General features: G+C 53.0%; 1 protein-coding gene and 1 long non-coding RNA gene across 2 annotated transcripts; one reads left to right on the top strand and one right to left on the bottom strand.

The window, feature by feature from the left end:
- Nucleotides 1494-5492, bottom strand: LOC102170210. The gene is made up of 2 exons (XR_310045.3): nucleotides 5236-5492; nucleotides 1494-2726 (listed from the first exon to the last, which is right to left on the bottom strand). It is a non-coding gene; the product is annotated as an uncharacterized LOC102170210 (long non-coding RNA).
- Nucleotides 12793-24583, top strand: CENPM (centromere protein M). The gene is made up of 6 exons (XM_005681122.3): nucleotides 12793-12929; nucleotides 13406-13485; nucleotides 15556-15648; nucleotides 17535-17614; nucleotides 18805-18896; nucleotides 23691-24583. The coding sequence occupies exons 1-6, from the start codon at nucleotides 12873-12875 to the stop codon at nucleotides 23829-23831; spliced, it is 543 nt and encodes a 180-aa protein (XP_005681179.1). The 5' UTR covers nucleotides 12793-12872; the 3' UTR covers nucleotides 23832-24583.

Here is a 24744-nt window from a genome sequence, read left to right as displayed (position 1 = left end):
TTGGCAAATCCCTATGAAAACAGAACGGCAGGGATTCCCTGACGGTTCAGTGGTTAAGATTCTGCCTTCCAATGCGGGGAGCATGGGTTCAATCCCTGGTTAGGGAACTAAGATCCCTGGCTGCAGAATCCCAGATCCTGCGGGGTGTAGCCAAAAATTTAAAAGAAAAGACAGAATGCCAGCTGCCTCCATGTGCTCTCCCCCTTTCAAGGAGGGAGGATTTATTTTATCTTTTTAGTTTATATTGGAGTTTAGCCAGTTAACAGTGCTCTGATAGTTTCAGGTGGACAACGAAGGGACCCGGCCATACATATATTAATGCACGAATCCATTCTCCCCCAAACTCCCCTGCCATCCAGGCTGCCACATAACACTGAGCAGGGCTGCACGTGCTGTTCAGTAGGACCTTGTTGGTTATCCATTTTAAACATAGCAGTGTGTACATGTTGAACCAAAATTCCAAAGGAGGGGCTTTTTTCTTTCCAATCTCCTTGCAGCTAGGAGTACCCATGTGACTAAGTATTGGCCAGTGAGGTGTAAAGGGAAGTAAGGGTCCAGCCAGCCACAGTGTCCCTCAAGCCTTCCGCCCTCCCTCCACCCTGCTCCTCAGGATGCAGAAGAGCCCCCTGGGCGGGGGGGAGCACCAACCGACAACATCCCTTCTGCAAGAGAGGAGCAACTCCGGTCCCTGAACACTGCATGGACCTAGCCACCAGACCAGTCTGGATAACCTCCATAGGAAAGAACCGTGATAAGGAAAGGACGTTCTATTTGGTATCAGGCTGTGTTGTTTTGCATCTCTGTGCCTGAATTTGTATCCTCACTGGTTCTCTACCCCCGGGGATTCCAGTTAGCATTTTTGGTTGTCCTGGGTCAAGGGAGGGCACAGGGCTACTGGTTTCTAGTGCATGGAGCCCAGAGGTACTCACCACCCTACCATGCACAGGACAACCTCCCACAGCTAAGGATGATCTCATCCAAAGAGTCAACGGTGCACCCACTGAGAAACTGCTCTTTCCTTTTGGCTATTCAGTTCCCATCCCCCAAATGGGGGATAGTGAACAATCGTGGGTTTTTTTGTTTGTTTGTGTTTGTTTCTGGTTGCACCGGGTCTTCATTGCTGGGCATGAGCTTTCTCTAGCTGCCGCGACTGGGGGCTACTCTTTGTTGTGGTTCTTGGGCTCCTCACTGTGGGGGCTTCTCTTGTTTCAGGGCACAGACTCTGGGCACGCGGGCATCAGTAGTTGCAGCGTTCAGGCTCAGTGGCTGTGGCTCACAGGCTCTATGGGCTCAGACTTTGTGGTGCACGGACTTAGTTTGTCTACGGCACGTGGGATCTTCCCAGACCAAGGATTGAACCCGTGTACTCTACATTGGCAGGAGGATTCTTATCCACTGCACCACCAGGGAAGTCCCTGAACTATCATGTTTTTTATGAGGACCCGGTGAGATGATAGACATGACCCTACTTTTAGGAAAGGAGACTGTCCTGCTGAGATAGTCATGGAGTCTTTATTATTGCAATAAATTAAGGTGGAAGCCCCAGAGGAGGGGAGTGAGGCAGGTGGCCAATAGATGTCCAAAAAGAAAGGGTGGTGCTCCACATAGGAGGGGGTTCCAAGGTGGGCTTGGGGGAACAGCACAGAACCAGGAGAGAAGGCAGGGCTCCTGCCAGCAGCCTCAGTCTTGGGAAAGGAGAGAAAGCGGGGAGTCCAGCCAAGGGAGGGGGCGGGAACTGCTGCTGGTGGCCCCCATAATGCCCATGGAACTCACTCCGTCCCCCACTTCCCATCCTGCCTGGGCCCCCCCTCTCCCTCTCACACATACATGCTTCTCCCCCACACCCTGCTGTCTCCAAGGCTGCTCACTCCTCCCAAACTTTCTCTCCCTCTATCACACCCACACACACATACACACACCTCCTTCCTCTATGGTCTTGCCCCTGGCACGCGCCATCACACACACTCATCCACGCTAAGTTTGGGTCCAGAGTGTTAGAGCTGGGCTGGCCTAAGCTGACTTCCCTCCAAAGGGGGCCCTTTCCTTGCATCAGCCTTGAAGCCTGGCCCGTGGAGCTGCAGGGTCGAGACCATCAGCTGGAGTGGGGAGCCGAATGTCACCCAGGATCCAGAAGGGACGTGGGAGACCTGGAGGCTCAGGACAGGCAGAGTGCCTGGCTCTGGGTGGAGGGCCAGGAGCGCCAGGCAGCACAAAGGCACTGGAGGGGAGCAGGACGGTGTCCACGGAGCTGGGGAGGGCAGGCGTGGGGTGAGCCAGCTTAACCTGGAGAGCAAGCCCGGGGCCATCAGCAGCAGCGACATCTCAAGGCACTCCAGGTGCCCCATCCCTGCTCAGCCGGGGTCCTCCCGGAGCACCTCCTTCTGGGAGGAGCCAGGCTGCAGAGCGATCGCCCGGAGGACCAGGGGTGGCCTCCCTCTGCCCCAGGGTCTCCAGGCTGGGTGGCGAGGGAGAGGGCACCCCCCACGGCCACCAGCACAGGGCAGCTCAGACCTCGGGGCCCCCGAAGGCCAGGTTGTCGCGGACCATCAGCGTCTTGCGGAAGTCGCGGTCCACCAGGGGGCGCTGCATGCGCCACTTGTGCGCCTCCTGCAAGCCGGGCTCGAAGTAGTAGATGCAGGCTCCGAAGCCCACCAGGATGAGCACAGAGATGAACAGGTAAACAGGCACGAACCAGTCCAGGAAGTGCGGCATCGCGGCGGCCTTGGCTGCTGAGACACGGTCGGTGAGAACCAGCAGAGGGGCGGCTTGTCCATCCTCCCATCCACCTTCCCTCCCGGAGGGGGCACCCGCGGTCTTCACGGAGCCAGGGGGCCAAAGCATCACCTCGCGGGTGGGGAGACCGACACTCGGAGAGTGGAGGGCAGTGACTCAGCACCCTGGCCCCTGAGCAGGCACACAGGGGCCCACCCAGCTCCTACTCACCCCCCTACAAGGAAGCCTATAGCGGAGGGCCCAATGTGGCTCAGTCCCTCAACAGAACGTGTGGCCTCAGGCCCCTTGCCTAACCACTCCGGGCCTCAGCATTGCCCCGAGTAGAAGGGGTGACAACTACCAGAGACTTGAGGGGACGGGGTGAGGTGACTGACCTCTCAGAGCTCTCAGTAAAGGACGACTCGGGCGGTCCTCCTCCTAGCCCCCTCTCCCGGCTCTGACTGGGTGTCTGCAGAGGCTGCCACTTGCCAACCCCCTCACAGATGAGTGGGTCCCCAGCCACCCTCACATCCTGGCCAGGTGTCGCCTGGTGAAAGCGTGGTGAACAGCCACCCATCCCTAGGGGACCTCGTTGATATCAACAAGGTCTGCACAGGCTCCCGAATTCAGGCCCATGCCCCATGTCATAATTATAAGAGTGTGGACACAGGAAAGAGCCCCCAAAGATGAGCCTTGATTTCCATGTCCATAAAAATGGGAAATTATAGGGCTGTTGTGACTGTTGAAAGAGATAATTTATATAAAGTGCTAAGAACCAGTGCCTGACGCTTACTGAGTGCTACATAGCACTTTGTTCTTATTCTCTGAGCCTCAGTTTTCTTACCTGTAAAATGGGCATAGAAGTAGGACCCTCTTCTTAAGGTCTCTGTGAATGTTTAACAAGACAATGCCTAAAGTTCCTGTAGCATCATGCTGCCTGGTGCAGAATCAGCACTCGATGAATACTAGCTGGTGTTATTTCCAGGGCACCAGAGGTGGGGAGAGCAGGAAATGGAAGCTGGCAGGTTTAAGGTGATTCACAAGTGTTACATGTATCCAGCTCCTTAGAGTGGACCAGCCCTGCTCTCTGCCAACCATGCCAACCTCATCTGCATGCCACACCACCAGAGGGAACCACTTGTCAGTCACGTGCGTGTGCCTGCATGTTATACAGTCTCCATCTCTGTGTGTTCTTTCATTTTCCTGGAATGTCCTTTCTGTTCATGTTCATCTGGCAAACTCCTATCCATACTTCAAAAGCCACACCACAGATTATCTTCTCCAGACATGGGACAAATCAGGACCCATTTAATCCACCTTCGAATGGCTCCTGAGGTCTGAGAAAGGGGTAGGGTGAGGAGCCCCACCTCTGCCTGCCAGGCAGGGAGACCACGGTCAGAATGGAGTCACAGACCTTATAACAGGTCTCTGGGGTAAGTATCATTGTCCACATTTTATAGATTAAGAAACTGGGACTGGAGAAGCTTGCTAACTTGCCCTGAGTTACCCAACTGAGACGTTACGGAGTTGGACTCCAGTCCCCCAGCGACATCCTGAGGTTTCATGGGGAAAGACACCTGAACTGAGTGAAATGAGCAAAGGCCCACCTTGTCTTCTAGGGAGGGAAGAATGACCTCCAGGGCTGCCTGAGAAGCCCCAGATTCTCAGACCTCGGTCTCCAGACTCCAGCCCTCTTGTCCCTCCACTGCCGGGTGGGTCTCCAAGGAGGGCTGTGACCCCAGGGGAGGGAGAGGTGCTGCTCCCCAATCCCGCATCCATCTGGAAGCCCTCCCGTGCCCTCCAGGGTCCCCACTGGCTGCTCTGAACCGCAGTGGCTGAAGGTGCCCTATTCTCTTCACCGAGGAATAAAATGAAGAGTGTGCTAATGGCCCAGAGTCGGCCTAGAGCCTGTGCTCCTAACCATCTGCCTTTCTGGAGAGCCAAAGAGAGGGTTTGCTGGTGTGGCCTGGGTTTGGGGGAGGTGGAGAAGGGGATCTACGAGCAGGAAGGCTGGTCCAAACTAGCCTGACTGAGGCCGAGAGGTTCAGGCCCCCTCCCCTGGCCCGCCCAGGACCCCAGGCTCCTTTGAGCTTAAACGTGAGGATGGGGGACTTGGACAGAGCAGCAGCTGTTTCAGCCGCAGTGCTGTGGGCCCATGGAGCAGTGGTCTGGGTCTCCCACCCTCTCCAGCCCTGTGAAGAAAATCCCAGGCATTCTGGGGCAACCGAGGACCCCAGACCTTCTCCTGGCTTCTCAGAGGACTGGCTCAGCTGAAGCAAAACCTCCACTGGCCTTCTGTGTGACCTTGGGTCACTCCTCACTCTCTCTGAACTTCAGCGTGTCCCTGCACAATGACGAGGTAGGGATGGGGGTTACCAGATGACCTATAAGGAATTTTCTAGCCCCCATTCCAGCACAAGTCCCATCCAGGACAGTGCAAGGGTTGCAGACCTCCTTTCCCTGCCTCTCAAGCCGCTGGCACCTCTCCACCTGGCAGCCCAACCCCCGCGCCCGCAGACCCACCTCAAGCCCTGCAGAAGCCTGTTCCGGGGGCTCTGGGCTGAGCACGCCGCCTCAGCCCAAGCAGCTCAGTGTAGGCCTGTGGACTCAGTCGTAGCTGCTGTCCCCAGAGATGCTGCCATCTGCAGCCGCCCTGGGTGTGGGAAGCAGAGAAGGGGCAAGGCCAACACCCCCCACGGGAGACAGTTTCTCAGGCCCAGGGGCTCTGCCTGGGCTAGGGGGCGGTCCTGGGCTGGGCAGCCTGTACATCTCCCCGCCCATCAGAGACCCTTCCCTCTGCCCCCACCCTCAGGATAGCAGGAGGTGGGACCTGCCTCCGCCAATCAGCAGCCTGGCAGAGCAAGGGCTTTATCCTCCGTTGCCCTGGCAACCAGCCTTCTCTTCTGGATCCCCTGCACTGTGCACGTGGTGCAGAGATGACAGGCAGGGCAGGATAAAATTGGGACGGATGGGAGTCACCCAGCAGGCTGCTGGGCTCCAAGAGGAAGCGGCCCGACCAACATAACTAGGAGATTGGGAGGCTTGTCGTCTGAGGGTACGGAGAGATTGGGTCCCTGGCATGCGGGTGGAACACCAAAGCAATAGCAAATAGAGCCAATGAGGGGACCAAGACTGAGGGTCTGGACACCTTGGTCCAGTGCAGCATTTATCATATGCCAGGCACTGCTTCAGTGCTTTGTTTACATTAACTCATTTATTGGTGCTCCAAGGTCACATGGCAAGAAAGTCTCAATGCCACGGTCAGAGCCCTAGCCTGGGCTGCAGGCTCCCTCGCAGGGGCTGGGTTCTTCCTCACCAGCCCCAGAGCCCCCCGGGCTGGGGTACAGCCTAGGTGGTCATGGCTTTCAGGCACCGAGCCTCCCTGGGCATGCCAGGCCTTGCCCCCACATCACTTCATTTGCTCCTCCAGCTGGGTGGGTGTTAAAGCCCATTTGGGGGATGACACAGTTTCGGCTCAGAGAGGTGCAGCGGCTTACCCTCTCCTTCTCCAAGATCATTCAGCTTCTCAGTGACAATCGCCAGAGGGGCCGGGGGTGGGAGGGGGTCCCGTGCCCAAGCCTGGGTCCTCCCACCTGTGCTATAGACAGAGTGTGTGCAGAGTTTCATGTGCCCGGGGAGCACTCCATGAACAGCAGTGGTTACTGCCTCAGGAGGAGAGAGCAGCCCTGGAGGCCCACGGGGCGGGGAAGAGGCTCTGAGGAGCTGCCTCCCTGGGGAGTCCATTCCCAGAAACTGAGGACGGGTGGGTGGGAACGGCCATGGGTAAAGTGGCTTTGGGTCTCTGGGTCCCCCACCCCATTCCACACACAGCCTGCCAGCTCTGAGACCACCTGGGAGTCCTGTAAGGGTCCTCTCCCCTATATCCAAGGGGAGTGAGTTTGAGTTTCCAGAGGGATTTTTTTTTTAATGATGTTGACATCTTTTCGGACTTCCCTGATACCTCAGTTGGTAAAGAATCCACCTGCGGGGCAGGAGACCCCGTTTCGATTCCTGGGTCGGGAAGATCTGCTGGAGAAGGGATGGGCTACTCATTCCAGCATTCTTGGGCTTCCCTTGTGGCTCAGCTGGTAAAGAATCTACCCACAATGCGGGAGACTTGGGTTCGATCCCTGGGTTGGGAAGATCCCCTGGAGAAGGGAAAGGCTCCCACTGCAGTATTGTGGCCTGGGGAATTCCATGGACTGGATAGTCCACGGAGTCGCAAAGAGTCGGACACGACTGAGTGATTTTCACATCTTTTCAAAGAAAGATTTTTAAATTAATTGTTAATGTTTATTATTATTATTTTGGCTCTGCTTGGTCTCTGTTGCAGCAAGCAGGAGCTACTCTTCCTTGCTGTGCAGGCTTCTCGTTGGAGTGGCACCTCTTGTTGCGGAGCACGGGCTCTAGGCACACAGGTTCAGTACTTGCAGCGCACAGGCTTAATTACTCCACAGCACGTGGAATCTTCCTGGACCAGGGGTCAAACCCATGTCCCCTGCATTGGCTGGCAGATTCTTATCCCCTGTACCACCAAGGAAGTTCTCCAGAGGGGTTTTATTAAGATACAAGATATGAAAGTGTTGGTTGCTCAGTCGTGTCTGACTTTGCGACCCAGTGGACTGTAGCCCGCCAGGCAGCCTCTGTCCATGGGATTCTCCAGACAAGAATACTGGAGTGGGTTACCGTTTCCTCTCCAGGGGATCTCTCAGGCCCAGGGATTGAACCCAGGTCTCCTGCATTGCAGATTCTTTACCATCTGAGCCAGCAGGGGAGCCCAGCTCAAGCCTGTAAAATATAGTGATGAATTTTTACCTGTGTATACACTTTTGCAATCAGCACCCGGATCACGTCTAGGGTGTTTGCCTCATCCCAGACAATTCCCTCCTGCCTCTTGACAGTCAACACCACCTTCCCACAGACACTCAGTGATCTGACTTCTGTCACCAAAGATCAGCTTTTCCTGGACTTGTGCTTCACGTAAATGGGGTCTCACAGTCCAAGCTCTTTCGCGTCTGACTTCTGTTGCTCAGCACAGTGCTCACTCCGTTGATGATACTGCCTGTATCAGCGCCCCACAGCTTGTTTATCTGTTCACCACGGAAGGACATTTTGGGCATTTCCAATGTTGGACTCTGATGAGCGAAGCTGCCAAAGTGCTGTTCAACATTTCAGAGTGGGAGGGCAGAGAGGAGGTGGCAGAGGATGGCAAAAGGGCACAGAGAAGCTTTGGAGGTAATGGATATGCTCATTATAAAATGATTGGGATGGTGCCTTCCTGGGTGCATCTTTATGTCAAAACTTATCAAATCATGCACATTAAATATGTGTAGCTTATTATGTGTCAATGACACCTTAATAAATCTGTTTTTTAAAAGTGATCCATGGCCCTTGGACATTGTTTTAGTCATGTGATTCTTTATTCACACAAAAGTTTTTTTATAATTTTTATTTATCCATTTATTTTTGGCAGTGCTGGGTCTTGGTAGCTGCACCAGCTTACTCTCTAGTTGCGGTGCACAAACTTCTTATTGGGGTGGCTTTTCTGGTTGTGGAGCATGGGCTCTAAGACACGGACTTCGATAGTTGTGGGACACGAGCTTAGTGGCTTCGCAGAATGTGGGATCTTCTCGGATCAGGGATCAAACCCTTGTCCGCTGCATTGGCAGGCAGATTCATTACCACTGAGTCACCAGGGAAATCCCACACAAAAGCTGGTGGGAAGCTCAACATGCAATAGAGATAAAGCCAGAGCTGCTTCTGTTAAATGGTGGAAAGAGGCTGCCCAATCCCACCCACTCAGCTTCCCCCTGCCCCTCACAGTGCCCACCCCCACCGAGGCAGCATCTCCCTAGGGTTCCACAAAAGTCAGTTCCAAATACACTGGCCCAGAGAGTCTCTGATGGCGCTTCCAGTTCTGGGTTCTGATGATATTAATACAAGAATTTCCAGGCCTGGATCTGAGTTTCCTGCCAATCTCTACCCTCCATCACAGGATGGATCTTACACACCACTATTTTCTATTGCACTACTTGGGAGACAAGCATCAGCTTGCCTTGATGCCTCAGCCAACAGTCAGCAAAGTGTAATGGGGCTCTCCCCAGGGAGCTTTCACGCACCTGCATCTGGGCTCCGGCTGCTTGCCAGGGTGACTCTCACCCACTGTGCTGCCTTTCATTGCTGTTATCTGCCTGTCCACCCTGAAAACTCCAGACAGCAGGAAGCTCACCTCTGTGCCCGGGTCAGCCCAGCATCAGGCCCAGCCCCGGCAGGCACTCCACACAGGTGGGACTGAATGGGTCTCAGCTCAGCCCCTCCTGGAACATGATGAGCAGGGTCCAAAGTCTTCCCTTGACTCTCTAAGGGCCTCATTCAACAAATATTTATTGAGCAACTACTCTGTAGTTGTAGGTACTTCTTAGTTATTTATTTTTAAAAGTATTTTTATTATATGAATAAGAAAGGCTTTCCTTTTAAAAATATTTATTTATTGACCTTGGCCTTAGTTGCGGCACACAGGATTTTCAGTCTTCATTGTGGAGTGCAGGATCGTTAGTTTCAGCATGCATACTCTTGGTTTCAGCATGTGGGATCCAGCTCCCTGACCAGGGATCCAACTTGGGCCCCCTGCATTGGGAACATAGAGTCTTAGCCACTGGACCACCAGGAAAGTCCCTACCAAGCACTTTCTAAAGTGCTGGATGTACAAACTGACAAAATCCTTGTCCTTTGTGTTTTATACTTTAGTTGGAGAGACAATGAACCAGTAACTATATAACTGTTAGGAGAAGCAGTCTGCCATGGGCTGAGTCCCTGCAAGTTCTTGCTGGGCAAGCCAAGAGAGCAAGGCCCTGAGAGCTGCCTACCGAGGCCATTTCTCAGGGCTGTGTTTATAACAAGCAACGTTGAGGGATGAGGTAACATCTCCTTCTGGAAAAAGAACAAGCATGCTTATCACTCACTATAAAAGCAGTATTAACTTCTGTGTTCCTCTCTGATAATGCCGTGCGCAAGGTATACAGACAAACACAATGGGTCCTTTGCAGAGCTTGGGGAACATGGGGAAAAAATGACACAAAAATAAAGTATCAGCGACTGCTTTTTCTGTGAGTAATAATAATGTCCTTTGTCCCTTACCCAGGAGTTCCATGTCTCCTGCAGCACCCATGAAAAGACTTTTGCTAAACCATAATAAATAGAAACAGTTTATTAGTTTGCAAAATCTCAGATGCTGTACATTTGTAAGCAATATGTGAAGTGCTTTTGAGAAAACTGAGCAGAAAAGAGAGAGGAATTATGGGAGGGCTTGCTATATATACATAATTTTTTTTTTTTTTTCTGAGCTGAACAGCATGTGGGATCTTAGATACCCAAGCAGGGATGGAAGCCAGGACCCCTGCATTGGAAGCTCAGAGTCTTAACCACTGGACCACCAGGGAAATGCCAGGGCTTGCTACTTTATTTCATTATTATTTTCTACTTATTTGTGTCAGGTCTCTGTCGCGTAACACAGGATCTTCATTGAGGCACGCAGAATCTCCAGTCTCGGCATGCGGGCTCTAATTCCCTGACTAGAGATCAAAGCCAGGCCCCCCGCTTCGGGAGCCCTGTCTTCATCACTGGACCACCAGGGAAGTCCCACGCTCGCTATTTTAGATGAGATTGTTCAGAAAGCCTCCTCTGATCCAGTGACGCTGGTGCAGATACATGAATAAAGTGAGGAAACAAGCCAGGTGACTATTTGGAAGTGCACTTCAGCCAGAACCACAGGGGCAAAGGTCCCGGTGAATGAAGTGAAAGTCACTCAGTCCAACTCTGCGACCCCATGAACTATACAGTTCAGCTCAGTCGCTCAGTCGTGTCTGACTCTTTGCGACCCCATGAATTGCAGCACGCCAGGCCTCCCTGTCCATCACCAACTCCTGGAGTTCACCCAAACTCATGTCCATCGAGTTGGTGATGCCATCCAGCCATCTCATCCTCTGTCATCCCCTTCTCCTCCTGCCCCCAATCCTTCCCAGCATCAGGGTCTTTTCAAATGAGTCAATTCTTCACATGAGGTGGCCAAAGTATTGGAGTTTCAACTTCAGCATCAATCCTTCCAATGAACACCCAGGATTGATCTCCTTTAGGATGGACTGGTTGGATCTCCTTGCAGTCCAAGGGACTCTCAAGAGTCTTCTCCAACACCACAATTCAAAAGCATCAATTCTTCGGCACTCAGCTTTCTTCACCGTCCAACTCTCACATCCATACCTGACCACTGTAAAAACCATAGCCTTGACTAGATTATAGAGAAGTGGGTAGCCTTTCCCTTCTTCAGGGGATCTTCCCAACCCAAGGATAGAACCCAGGTCTTCTGCATTGCAGGTGGATTTTTTACTAGTTGAGCCACCAGGAAAGCCCCTGGGAGCAGGTGTTAAAGAGAGAAAGACAGAAGATGAGGCTGGGGAGTCCATCAAGGGCCAGAACACACAGAGCCTCAAAGGTCATGTAAGGTGTTTGCAATGTACTCTGAGTGAGAGGGTGACTACCAGTGGGTTTTGACCAGAAAAGTGGCCTGCTCTGATTTCTTATTCAAAAGGAAGACTCTGATTGCTGTATGAGACTAGCCAGTAGCCCTGGAGATCAGTGTGGACACAGGGAGCCTGTGAGAAGTCTATTACAGTAGACTCAATGAGAGATACCAGCATCTTCTCCTGATTGGGGGGTGGAAGTGGTGAGAAATGGTCAGCTTCTGGATGCATTTTAAGAACAGAACCAGAAATTGGCTGTGAGGTGCAGAGAAAAGGAGCCAAGAATGACCCAAGATTTTGTTCTGAGCAGCTACAAGGAATGAGTCAACTGAGCTGGAAGAGACAAATTTACCTTATTAAAAAAGAGAGACATCACTTGCCAGGAAAGGTTCCATATAGTCAAAGTTATGGTTTTTCCGGTAGTATGTATGGATATGAGAGTTGGAACCATAAAAAAGGCTGAGTGCTGAAGAACCAATGCTTTCGACCATGGTGTTGGAGAAGACTCTTGAGAGTCCCTTGGACAGTAAGGAGATCAAACCTGTCAATCCTAAAGGAAATCAACCATGAATATTCATTGGAAAGACTGAAGTTGAAACTGAAGCTCCAATACTTTGGCCACCTGATGTGAAGAGCTGCCTCATAGGAAAAGACTGACGCTGGGAAAGATTGAGGGCAAGAGGAGAAGGAGGCAGCAGAGGATGAGATGGTTGGATGGCATCACCGACTCAATGGACGTGAGTTTGAGCAAGCTCCAAGAGACTGTGAAGGACAGGGAAGCCTGGCATGCTGCAGTCCATGGGGTTGCAAAGAGTTAAAAATGATTTAGTGACTAAACAGTCCTGAATATTCATTGGAAGGGCTGATGCTGAAGCTGAAACTCTAATACTTTGGCCATCTGATGCGAAGAACTGACTCATTTGAAAAGACCCTGATGCTGGGAAAGATTGAAGGCGGGAGAAAAAGGGGACGACAGAGAATGAGATGGTTGGATGGCATCACACAACGGACATGACTTTGAGTAAACTCCGGGAGTTAGTGATGGACAGGGAGGCCTGGTGTGCTGCAGTCCATGGGGTCGCAAGGAGTTGGACACGACTGAGCGACTGAACTGAACTGACTGAGCGACTGAACAAGAGCACCTGGAATGACCATGAGTGAAGGAAAAATGAATAAACAAATCACTGAATACTGTCTTTCTCCCAGGAGTGAAATAAAAGTCCTGTCTCGCAGGCAGCACCTTTGGTGCCTAGGGGCAGCCGTGGAAAACTTCCCCTGAGAAAGGACCTACTGTCTAGCACATGGAACTCAGCTCAATGTTATATGACAGCCTGGAGGGGAGCAGGGTTTGGTGGGGGGGCGGGGCGGAATGGATACATGTGTTTCTATGGCTGAGTCCCTTCTCTGTTCACCTGAAACTATCACAACATTGTTTGTTAATCGGCTATCCCCCAATAAAGGATAAATTTTTTAAAAGGAAAAATGGTATTGTCTCCTTTAAGAAGGCCCTGTCTGGCCCCGCCCCACAGGAAGCCCCGCCCGATAGCGTCACGTGTCCCGCGCTTACGCACTAGGGAAGAGCCAGAGGGCTATTTGAAAGCCCGGCGCGCACCCTGAGACCCGCAGTTCCGTCAGTCAGCGGGGATGTCGGTGTTACGGCCGCTGGACAGGCTGCCTGGCCTGAACACGGCCACCATCTTGGTAGGCATCAGCAGCCCCGATTCCCGCGCCCGCCTTTCCTCCTGGGCCGCGCTTCAGCGGCCAGGCCCTCTGCGGCGTTCTGAGATTCTGGCCCGGGCTGCTCCGGCGGGAGTGTGGTGGGCGGGAGAGCCCCTTCTGAACCAATCAGAGTTAGCTGCCCTCTTGACGGCGGGAGCCCGCGCGCAGGGTGGATGCAGGTGGTCCAAGACGCGGTTGTGGTTTTCCCCCTGTATCCGTGTCAGGCCTCCGGTAGAAACGAGGCTGTCTCAGGGAGGGTTCAGGGGCGAGGGGGGCGGGTAGTGAGGGGAACTGGAGCGGGTGCACACCTCAGACCCTCACCAATGCCTGCCGTAGTAAAGAGTAAAGAGGCACTCGGTAAAGAGTGCCTCGCGCGCTCCGGGGGTCGCGGCTGTCCGGGCCCAGCGGCGGGGCTGCTGTATCCAGGGATCCACTGGCCGCCTTCTCTCTCTGGGCAGCTGGTGGGCACGGAGGATGCTCTTCTGCAGCAACTGGCCGATTCGATGCTCAAGGAGGACTGCACCTCAGAGCTGAAGGTGTAAGTAGCCTGCGCTGGAGATGTCCGATCGCTGGCCTGGGCGCAGGGGAGAGCGGGGAGCGGGGTGGAGTGGATATGGGTGGAGCGGAAGGCCAGAGAGGCTGGCGCAGGCGGGGCGAGCTTGGACCCACGGCTCGGAGCCTCCGTCCTGACGCGCGATCTGTCCGTGTGAAGCGTCCTCCGTCACTTCTCTGTCACGCCAGCTTTTCTGTTTCGCTCTAACACTTGTTACTATAAAGAAATTTCCATATTATGCCACGTTGGCCAAAACCGATGTCCATCACTACAGTGGCAATAATATTGAATTGGGCACAGCATGTGGAAAATACTAGAGTACGCACACTGGCTATCATTGATCCAGGTGATTCTGATATTATTAGAAGCATGCCAGAACAGACTGGTGAAAAGTAAACCATGTACAATTTTTCTTTAATAAAACTGGCCAGAGCTTGTTGTTGTTGTTTTTAAATAAAAAAGAAATTTCCTTGTTCGCATGTTTGTTTACTTGTTTCCAGTCTGCCACCCCAAGGCACCCCAAGGTTAGCCCGTTGAGGGCAGGGACTTTCACTTTTGCTGGCTGGTGAGGAAGCCCCACTGCCTTGAGCAGTACTTGGCCCAGAACAGTTAGTTACTCAGATATTCCCCAAATTTGGAGAAAAGGTGACTAAAGTATATTTTGCTTTCCTTTTTCTAACTGATAGGGAGTAGAAACAGCTGCTGGCAGGAGTCAAGTGACTGAATATGTGTGGGTGTCATTCTCCCCGACTGAAAGACAAGCTCCAAGGGTCTATGTTAAATGATCCAAATCTAAAGGGTATTTCCTTTATGGGAATTGGAAATGCCCTTTCCTAGCAAGAACATCATCTTTCCCTCAAAATAAAGATTGTTTATAGGTCCATCTGTGCCCTACCTGTCTTACCAGGCTCTTAGGCTATAGAACACCAAACACAATCACCGATAAACTCAACCCTGTAGCTCAGAAATAGGAAAAGATTAAAAAAATAATTAGCATCAGAGTTAAAGGAAAATGTGGACAAAATTGCCTTCCTTGAGCAATATGGCAATCATTACCAAAAAAGGAAATACTATTATCCTATTTTTAGATTCCATCTACTGTATTCTAGTGTCTGAATGCGTATACATTTGTACATGGAAAGATAGTTAGAAAAATGTTCTAACATTAATAGTAGTAATTTTTAGGTAACTGAACTTTTAGGAGTGTGTGTGTGTGTGTGTGTTAACTTTTGTTATATTTTGTATACTTTTTGGTATTCTTGAATTAGAAGCTGAGGGGTAGGGGCAGATGAGTAATAGGAATAAATGGAAATAGGCAGAAGTAGAGGATTCCAAAAAACAAAAAGTTTCAGGTGGATATTTGACAATCTGAGACCAAGTACTTACAAGAATGTTGAAGGTGACTTCCCAATGTCGCACAGCTGATAGTTGACAGACTGGGATTTAAACCCACTTCTATCTCACTCCATAAGGCTTCAGTCTTAACCCCTAAACTTCATGGTCTAACACCTTCCCCTCCCCTTCTGAGCCTGGCCTCCCTCCCAGCATTCAGGATAGATGGCTAGATGCCATCTTCTATCCCAAACCCCCTCTTGGCAAAGCAGTTACTAAACTTTCTGGCAGGGAGAGTAAAGCAGGGGAAATCTGAATAAGATCAGCTCTACCCTGCCTCTGTGCTCACTTGAGGAGTCTTGCCCACAAAAGCTTCTTGTGGGGGCTTCCCTGGTGGTACAGTGGCTAAGGCTCCGTGCTCCCAATGCAGGGGGATCGGGTTTGATCCCTGGTCGGGGATTAGATCCCACAAGCCACAACTAAGAAAAAAAAATCCCTGCAGGTTGCAAAGATCCCACTCAGAGCAACAAAGGTCGAAGAGTCTGTGTGCCACAAATAAGACTTGGCACAGCCAGGTAAATAAATATTTTAAACACACACAGAAGCTTCAGGTGAATAGGGGAGGAGCTTTTGACAGTCTCTTCCCCTACCAAGGGTAGCGTGTGAACGGCCATTGTGATGTGGGTACATGAGTCTTGAGTCCTGCAATCTCTTATTTTTCAGCCACTTAGCAAGGTCCCTCCCTCTGCCCTGCAGCGTGAATCGGCCCCGGATTGACTTGATTGTGTTCGTGGTCAACCTGCACAGCAAACACAGGTGAGAGCCAGAGGATGGGGCTGTCAGTGCTCAGGTGCGGCTCAGGGCTGTGCTGGGACAGTGGCCTCACTTGTCCAGGGAAGGAGAGGAGACAGGGGGAGACTGCCTGGGGGCAAGTAGAGGGTGAGAGGGAGGAGCCAGCGCCGACACAAGATGTTTATTACAGATGTGAGTGAAACGGACCTTGAGAACAAGGTCCGCTAGGGGAGGAATCTAGACTTTTGAACAGACGCTTACAGTACCTGTGATGTGTACTGTCAAAGGGGGAAGCCTGGGTCTGTGAGAGCCTGAACAAGACCTCTGACTCTGAGGGCTCAGGTCAAGCTAGATTTCCTGGCGGAGGTGACATCTACGTAGACACCGGAGGGAATTCCCTGGCAGTTCAGTGGTTAAGACTCAGCGCTTTCACTGTGGGGGCCTGGGTTCAATCCCTGGTCGGGGAACTAAGAGCGCACAAGCCACACGTGGCAATCAATCAGTTAAAAAACACCTGAGAGATGAGAAGGAGTTAGCCAGGCAAGGATGACCGTGAGCAGAATGTCGCAGGTGGAGGGCTGGTGTAAACGCAGGAGCACAGCCTGTGTGGAGGACCGTCCAGGCCTGGGCAGGGTCAGAGCCCAGTCCACTCTGGGGCTGGGGCAGTGGCAGCATGGGTGATGTTGATGCCTGAGGCCTGGCCTGGCCTCCCCACGGTGCTGGCAACCCTGGGGTCAGGACTGCAGCCAACCTAGGGAACACAGGTGGAAGGCCTCCCCTCCTTCCTGGAGGCAGCTGGCTAGGGACACAGGGCCCAGCACAGAAACCAGGGCAGACACCTAGTCCTGTGGTGGGGGATAAGGGAAGGCTGTGGTAGAAACGCCTGAGAACCGGGGGGCACGGAGACAGCAGACCCAAGGATTGAGTCCAGACCGCACGACCTGACCGCTGGGAACCAGTCAGCAGTGACTTCGGCCCAGGCGGGGCAAGAAAGGGCTGAGACCTGCCGTGGGCTCCCTGGCTCACAGGTCCGTTGCTGTTTGGGTGAGGTCTCTCTGTTCCCCGGAAGGCTCACCGGAGAACCATCTGTGCCATGGGGCTGTTGGTCTCAGGCCTTGTTCATTCATGAAGCCCGACCGAGATGGCTTTTGGCCTGGAAGACAACAGAGTCTTTCATCGCTCCCTGGACTCCAGTGAGTGAAAGCCTCAACCCAGCAGGTCAAGGTGCCCTTGTTTAGAGAAAAAGAATGTTTTCATACAACTGATATGACTTAAAATCACTGTCATTTTACTGGAAAGCAATTCAGCAATAGCTATCCACACTTTAAAAAGACACAGACTGTGACCCAGCCCTTCCACTTCCAGCATCTGCTCTACAGAAACATCTGCTTAGTAGATGTAGGAAACAATATTGATGCAGCGTTCTTTGTGACGGTGAAAAACTGGAGACCATTTAAATATCCACCACAGGGCAAGCAGTTAGTTTGGGGTATGGTGCGGTCATACCAAAGAATGTAATAGAGACATCGAACCCAATTAGACCCAATTGGCTGATAGGCATATCACTGTCTGTATTTGCATATGAAGAAAATTCCAGAAGAACTACACCCCAAACTATTGTGGCAGTCATCTCTGGGGAGTTAAAACTAGAGGTGATGCTGGAGACGGGGAGTTGTGCTTTTTAGTTGTACACCAGTATTTACTATCTGATCGTTTCACAGACTTGACTCACTTTGTAATTAGAAGCAGTTTAAAGCTACAAAAGGACAAAGTGTTCCTCCAGGTCTGTCTCCCGTCACCCTCATCTTATGCCCTGGCCTCTCTGGGATCAGAGGCGCGGGGCTTCTTCTGCCTTCTCTGTTGTGAAGTATTTCTCTGCTTGTTTTCTTGCCCTGGCCTGGCTGCCCCAGCCTGCAGAGCGTGGAGGAGTCCCTGTGCCACCTGGACGCGGCCTTCTTCCTGGGGAAGGTGGCCTTCCTCGCCACAGGGGGTGAGTGCCTCCCCTGCCTGCTGCCGTGGGTGGGCCCGTGGTGGACTCCGTGCAAGTCGGAGCTGATCATTCTGCCAGGTTAATTCTGCTGAGATCATTGCCCTGGGGTGCCTGGTGGCTCATCTCCTGTTACTCTTCTTCAGACAGTTCTCAGAGACTCTGTAATGGCAACAGGGGAAATAATAGTAGCTAACCTCGGGGACTTCCCTGGCCCTCGAGTTGGTGAGACTTAGCCTTCCAGTGCACGGGGTGGGGCCTCAATCCCTGGTCAGACAGCTGAGATCCCACATGCCATCTGGCCGAAAAACCAAAACATAAGACAGGAACAATATTGTAACAAATTCAATAGAAACTTTAAAGATGATCCACATTAAAAAAATTTTAAAAACCTTAAAAATATATAGCTAACCTATATTGAGTACTCACTATAGACCAGACTCCGTTCTATGTGCTTTGTTTCTGTATCGCTTAATTTTCACAAAAAGTACTATTGAGGTAGGTGCTATTGTCTCTCTTTTACAGTGAAGGAAGCTGGTCATGAGGTTAGGTAACTCGTCCAAAGGCCCCATAGCTAGACAGTGGTAGAGCAGAGTTCATCCTTAGCTGGTCATATTCCAGGGCCCATGCCTTTAATGACTATACCATGTAGCTTCTCATACTTTTTCCTCTTTTTTATGTGTCTGACCCCAATTTTCTGCCCCCTGGGGGACACCGTCCTGACCAGCCCTGCTGTCTGGGCCCTCACGGTGTCCATGCAGGCCTCTGTCAGACTCCTCACCCTTCTACCTACACTGATGGTGTGTCTGCCCCCCTCCCCCAGCTGCACTGCCAGCTCCTGGCACGAAGGGCCTGCCTCACATTATTTTCAATAAGCTTTGGTGGAGAAGTGAACGCCAGGTCACTTCTGTGTATTCGTTCACGGACTTTCTATAGTAACTCAGCAGAGTAGGTGCTGTTACGCTCCTCATTTCGTAGATGAGGAAGCTCGTGCGTTTACTCCAACTCTGTCAAGTCCCTTTAGCCTGTTTTCTGATCTGATGATCTTGACTGCCCTGAAAAGAAGATAGAACAGGCCTGTCACCCAAAGAAGGTAGAAACCGTGGCCCAGAGAGGGGACGTGACCTCCTGGGCCCAGTGCTTCCTCCATCACAACCACGGAGGTGGAGGTGACCGGCGCGGCTTCTTTGCAGCTGGGCGGGACAGCCACTGCAGCATCCACCGGAACACCGTGGTGAAGCTGGCCCACACCTACCGGAGCCCCCTGCTCTTCTGTGACCTAGAGGTGAGGACCTGCTCACGTGGGCCACGGGACGGCACCGTCAGAACCCAGAGGGCATGGCGGGCTGCTTCATGAGTACCTGAGCGAAGGGGCTCCTGACGTGGAGGCCAGATCCTTGTTGGAATCCTGGCTTTTCCACTCACTGTCCTTGGGTGGGTCACTGTAAGCCTTGGGTGCACCCCTGGAAAGCAGGGCGACACTCCATGTACATCCTGAGTTCCGTTCGTACACCAGATGCCATCACCTCTTGCTTTTGACATTTTTCTCTGTACTCATGACTAAGTCTTGTGTGTGGGTCTATGGGTCCCTGTTAATGTCTCACTTTTCTTGCTGGGGTGTAAGAGCTGTGAGGCCAGGCATTCTGTCTGTCTCATTAACCAGCAGTCAGGATGCCCTCTGTTCCCCCTTACCTCCCTAGATCGCAGACCTTGTCTGCTCCCAGCCTGGGGCAGGGGGTCCAGCAGGCAGCAAGGGTGGAGGTTGGGTGGATAGGTGGATAGATGGCTGAATGGATACATGTGATGTTGGTTCTGCCCTCTCTTGCTTCTCCTGGGGTTTCTCACAAGCTGAATCCTAGCTGTGATGGTAGCACAGCAGATTTCTGCTTTGCTGATGAGTTTTGCTCTCCAGCCTCTCTGTGTGTAGTGTGGAGCCTGAAGACATTTTGCTAAAGGGGTCTCGGCAAGAGGTGATTCTGCTCCCTCTGGGGGTCTGCTAAGGGCTCTCAGGTCCTGGGCTGCCCCACCTGCACACCAGACCTGCTCGGTTGGTTTAGGGTTCTGTTTATTTATTTATTTATTTCATATTGGAGTATATTGATTTATAGTGTTGTGTTAGCTTCAGGTGTACAGCAAAGTGACTCAGTTATACATGTATCCATTCTTTTTCTGATTCTTTCCCCATATAAGTTATGTTTATATGTTTTGGGGTTCATTTTAAAGATTTGTGTTTCTGTTCTGGGTCTTAGACCTGTCCCTAAAGGCCAAGTGATGTGGTGCAGAAGGAGCTGAGTCAGCGTGTGGTCCGTCATCACCGTCTAGACCAGAAGTGCTGACTCTGGGGTCTGTGGACCCCTCTGGTCCAAAGGGAGAAGCATTTCAGGGTCTATAAACCCCTCTATTCTGAAGGGAGAAGAATTCGGGGGAGTTGTGGCTTTGGACAAGAAAAAAAATTAACTTCTGTTTTCACTAACCTCTAGGAGGAATTTAACATTATGAACGTAGATGGGAGGCAACAGCAGTGTTAGCAGAGCCTGTGGCTGTTAGCGACAGAAGCCGCAGACACTGGCGCATCCCGTGGGGACGGGGCGGGCCCCGTGAGCGTCTGCGATTCTGCAGAAGCTGTGAGACCTGTCCTAGGGCCTCTTTCTCAGTGTGGCGCTCAAGGTGCACATGCTGCTCTGTCACAGAGCTGTGTTTCACATCTGATCACTGTTTTAAGAACCCTGGCGAGACCAAGGCTCTGACCTCACAGGTAGGACCTGAGGCACCCTGAGGTGCCCATCCTTGCCGGCTTCGCTCACAACAGGAGAGGTGGCATGCTCACAGTCACACAGCTAGTAAGTCAGCCAAAGAGCCAGGTTGGTGTGCTGCTGACTCTTTCCTGGCTTAGCAGGCTGGCTGCATGGCTTTGAACAAGTCAGCCCCTCCCCGCAACACACACGTGCGCTCGTGTGCGCACGCGCGCACACACACACCCAGATAACTGGCTGGGCCTTCCTTTTCTTAGCTCTCAAGGGGAATGGCAATCCACAGCAGAGGTGTGCGTCGAGGTGCAGTTCTGCGCGTGGCCAGGAGGTGGCAGGCTGTACCAGGTCCTGTGTTGGCCTCTAGCCTGAGAATGGTGCTTGCTCAGTTGTGTCTGACTCTCTGCGACCCCATGGACCATAGTCCGCCAGGCTCCTCTGTCCATGGAATTCTACAGGCGAGAATACTGGAGTGGGTTGCCATGCCCTACTCCAGGGGATCTTCCCAACCCAGGGATTGAACTTGGGTCTCCTGCATTGGCAGGCAGATTCTTTACCATCTGAACCACCAAGAAAAAGTCTGTGGCTGACTTTCTATTTCCAGCCTGGAGCCAGCGGGCTGAGAACCTAAGCCTGGCATCCTCTCATCCGATGCACCCAGTGTTTGGACAGCTGGCATGCCTGGTACCTGTGCGGTCCTGTCCGGGGCACCTTCCCTCACTTCGTGAGCTGGAGCCTCGTCGTGTTTTGAGGCCTTTGCATGGCGAGAAGCACTGGCCCCATTTTACAGGACAGGAAGCACACCCAAGGAGGTGCAGGATCCGCCCAGTGCGGTTCCAGCTCTGCTGCTAGGCCCTGTGCGAGTCCCTGAGAACCAGATGCCTCTGACACTGGCCCTGCCCCTCAACGGAGGGGAATAGACCGCATGTCGCACCTGCTGTGGCAGGAGGATCCACAGGGCTTTGGAAGCCAGGCAGTCAGTCCAGCCGTTCCTTCCCGTCGGCGTCGGGGCAGTCACAATGGGCTCAGCTCTCTGGGGGTCACGTCTCTGGAGTAAGGTGTGTGGATGGGAGGAGGCCCAGCCAGAGGCAGGAGGCCGGGGACGAGGCTGCAAGAAGCAGACCATGGAGCCTGAGTGAGAGCAGCGGCCATTTGGAGGGACCGTTCGGAGGCCAAGGCCGCAAAGCCCGGAGGATTTCTTTAACAGATATTTCTTAACATAACCTACAGCCTGTGCAGTGTTGCTCTAGGCTCTCGGGGGCAGCATAGAGCAAAGCACTGTTAACACTCCCAATTCTGTTCTGGTGGAGGAAACACAGTAAGGAAGTGGAATGCGTGCTGTGTTAGGGCACGAGATGCGACCCGTCAGGTGGTGGTAAAGCGACAGGATTTAAAGGGGGGTGAAGGGACTCCCTAAAAATCTGACCTTAAGTGAAGACGTGAAGGGAGGCGCCGTGGAGCCTCCTGGGGGAAAAGCCCACGAGGCTGGAGAAACTGCAAGTGCAGAGGCCCTGAGTTTAGACGCTGCCTGCCATGTGCAAGGTCCACAGGGAGCCATGGGTGCCTGGAGCAGAGCCGGGGGACTGACATTCGGGCCAGATCAGCAGGGCTCTGTGGGTCACAGTAAAGGCGTGGTGGCTTTCACTCTGAGTTAGACTGGGGCAGCGGAGCCATATGGGGCCAGGGAGGGCCACAGCCCGACTTGGGTTTTGAATGGGGCCCCTCCAGCTGTTGGGAGGAGAGTAGACTGAAGGGAGGCAAGGGCAGAAATGGGGAGAGGGGCCTGGGGACTGTGTCTGGAAGAGTTCAGAGTGGTCTGGGCTCCGTGGGAGCCGGGGAAGGGGGAGCTGGGATGGTCTCTGATGCTGGTTGTTTCCAGGGTGGGGCTACAGGTATGCAGATGGCCTGCCCTTGAGACAGGAGAGGAAAAAGAGTCAGAGTCAACTCTGGAGTTTTCAGCCTGAGAAGCCCCGCCCCCTGCTCCCCACCGCCGCCCCAGCAGTGAGATGTTGCACAAAGCAGGGAGAGCTGAGAGGTGGAAGGAAAAGCTGGGGGTGGGCGAGTCCTGGGAGCCAGGGAGAAACAGCCTGCCAGGGAGGCAGCAGCTTCCTCAGGCTCCGCTAACAGGAGACCCCGCTGAGGACGAGGCCAGTGCGTCAGGACTGAGATGTCGCCCCTGGACTTGGAACCCAAGACTCACAGGTGACAAGACAGAGTAAGAGCAGGGGGCCTTCAGGATGTCCCGGCTCTAGCTTGGGTGACTGGGCAGATGGTGGCGCCCTTTCCCCAGTTAGAGAGAGAACAGGAGGAGGAGGAGGTGCTCTGAGGCCACCTGTTGGTCGGGGGAGGCCATCTGAGCATCACCGTTTATTCTACCTTTCTGGAGCAGCTCATTCCCGTGCCAGCTGGGGCCTTCGCACAGTCTGATTCAGTTCAGTTCAGTCGCTCAGTCATGTCCGACTCTTTCTGACCCCATGAACCATAGCATGCCAGGCCTCCCTGTCCATCACCAACTCCCAGAGTCCACCCAAACCCATGTCCGTTGTGTCAGTGATGCCATCCAACCATCTCATCCTCTGTCGTCCCCTTCTCCTCCTGCCCTCAGTCTTTCCCAGCATCAGGGTCTTTTCAAATGAGTCAGCTCTCCGCATTAGGTGGCCGTCAGCTTCAACATCAGTCCTTCCAATGAACACCCAGGACTGATCTCCTTTAGGATGGACTGGTTGGATCTCCCTGCAGTCCAAGGGATTCTCAAGAGTCTTCTCCAACACCACAGTTCAAAAGCATCAATTCTTCGGCACTCAGCTTTCCTTATAGTCCAACTCTCACATCATACAGTCTGATTGCCTCTGCCTAATCCCACGGCTCCTCTGGGCCCACTAGCCCTTCCATGGCCCTGGTGTAGGGACCGTCTGTTGATGGCACCTCCCTGTCCTCCGTGAGGGCCACTCTCTCCACCCCTCCTTTCCAACCTGGGCGTGTGCATCTCAGAGACATCCCAGAGGGTGCCACCCCAGCATTGGTTGGGGCTAGCCCTGGTTAAGACCCCAGCTTGACAGTCGCCCACCGTGCCTCTGGACTGTGTCACTGACCCCGCCAGCCCCGCCTGCTGAGCCTTCGTTTCTTCTGGAGTAGGGGTCAGCATCTCTGGTATCCTTGGAGGGTGTCTGAAGGGTTTCCATAAGCTGAGGTGGTTGGAAGCTTCTCAGTGAGGTGTGGTGTGGACAGAGGGGTGGCCCTGGGGGCAGCAATGCCCAGGGCTCTCCCCGTGTCTTCGCCCCCAGCTCCTCTCTGGCTGCCGCCTCACCTGGGTCCTGTCTCCTCCTCTGCAGATAGAAGACTTCCGCGCCGCCATGGCACAGCGCCTGGTCCGCCTGCTGCAAATCTGCGCAGGCCACGTGCCCGGCGTCTCGGCCCTGAACCTGCTGTCCCTGCTGAGGGGCTCTGAGAACCCCTCCCTGGAGGACCTGTGAGGCCCCCGGCCGACAGTCACTGTTGCTGGAGACGGTGCCAAGGCTCGGCAGGCCTGGATCAGCGGGCAGTTCCCTCAGGGCCCAAAGTTCTCGTGTTCCAACAGGAAATGGCGGGGGGGTCGGTGGGGGCAGTTCAGCTGGTTGGACTCCAGCCCCCCACCCCTCTCATGCCCACCCCAGCAGAGCCCCAAGTCTTCATCCATCTGACGTCTTTCCTCTTGAGACTTTGTTTGAACAAAGGGTCCGTGGCTAAAAGTTTGAACATCACTGAACTCATCCACCACTTTGATTTTGTAGATGAGGAAACTGACTCCAAACAGTTAAGAGTCAAAGTGGGTAAGGACTTCGCTGGTGGTCCCGTGACTGAGACTCTGCGCTCCCAATGCCGAGGGCCTGGATTCGACCCCTGGTCAGGGAACTAGATCCCACATGTTGCAACTAAAGATCCTTCGTGCCTCAGCTAAGACCCGGTGCAGCCAAATAAATATTTTAAAAAGAGTTGGGCAGCGGGAGCTTGAACTCTATGAGCCCAGTCCAACTCCACATCCCAGCCTTGCCATTCTTACGGGACCTGCGGAGCCTCCATTTCTCCAGGTGTTAGATGGCGATTGTTCAGCTTACCTTGCTGGCGTTGTAAGGGTGAGTGACATGGTGGTAAAGGTGAAGCGCCTGAGGTGTATTGCATTACTCCTGCGCTTGTTTGGGTGCTCCATGTATTTCATAATAAATGTGTGAATGCTTGCACAGTGCCAGGTAAGCACTCCACGAATAGTTACTTGAACTATTATATGAAATCACACAGAGCTAAGTTACAAAGCTGGTGCACATCCAGGAATTACACCATGAAGTCTTAAGTGAGAGAGCCTGACCGCGGGCTGGTTTCTGGGCTAGCCGCAAGGGACTGTGCAATGAC

The sequence above is a fragment of the Capra hircus genome, chromosome 5 (genome assembly GCF_001704415.2).
Source record: "Capra hircus breed San Clemente chromosome 5, ASM170441v1, whole genome shotgun sequence".
NCBI classification, from domain to species: Eukaryota; Metazoa; Chordata; class Mammalia; order Artiodactyla; family Bovidae; genus Capra; species Capra hircus.
This window is presented reverse-complemented; position numbering and strand designations above follow the sequence as displayed.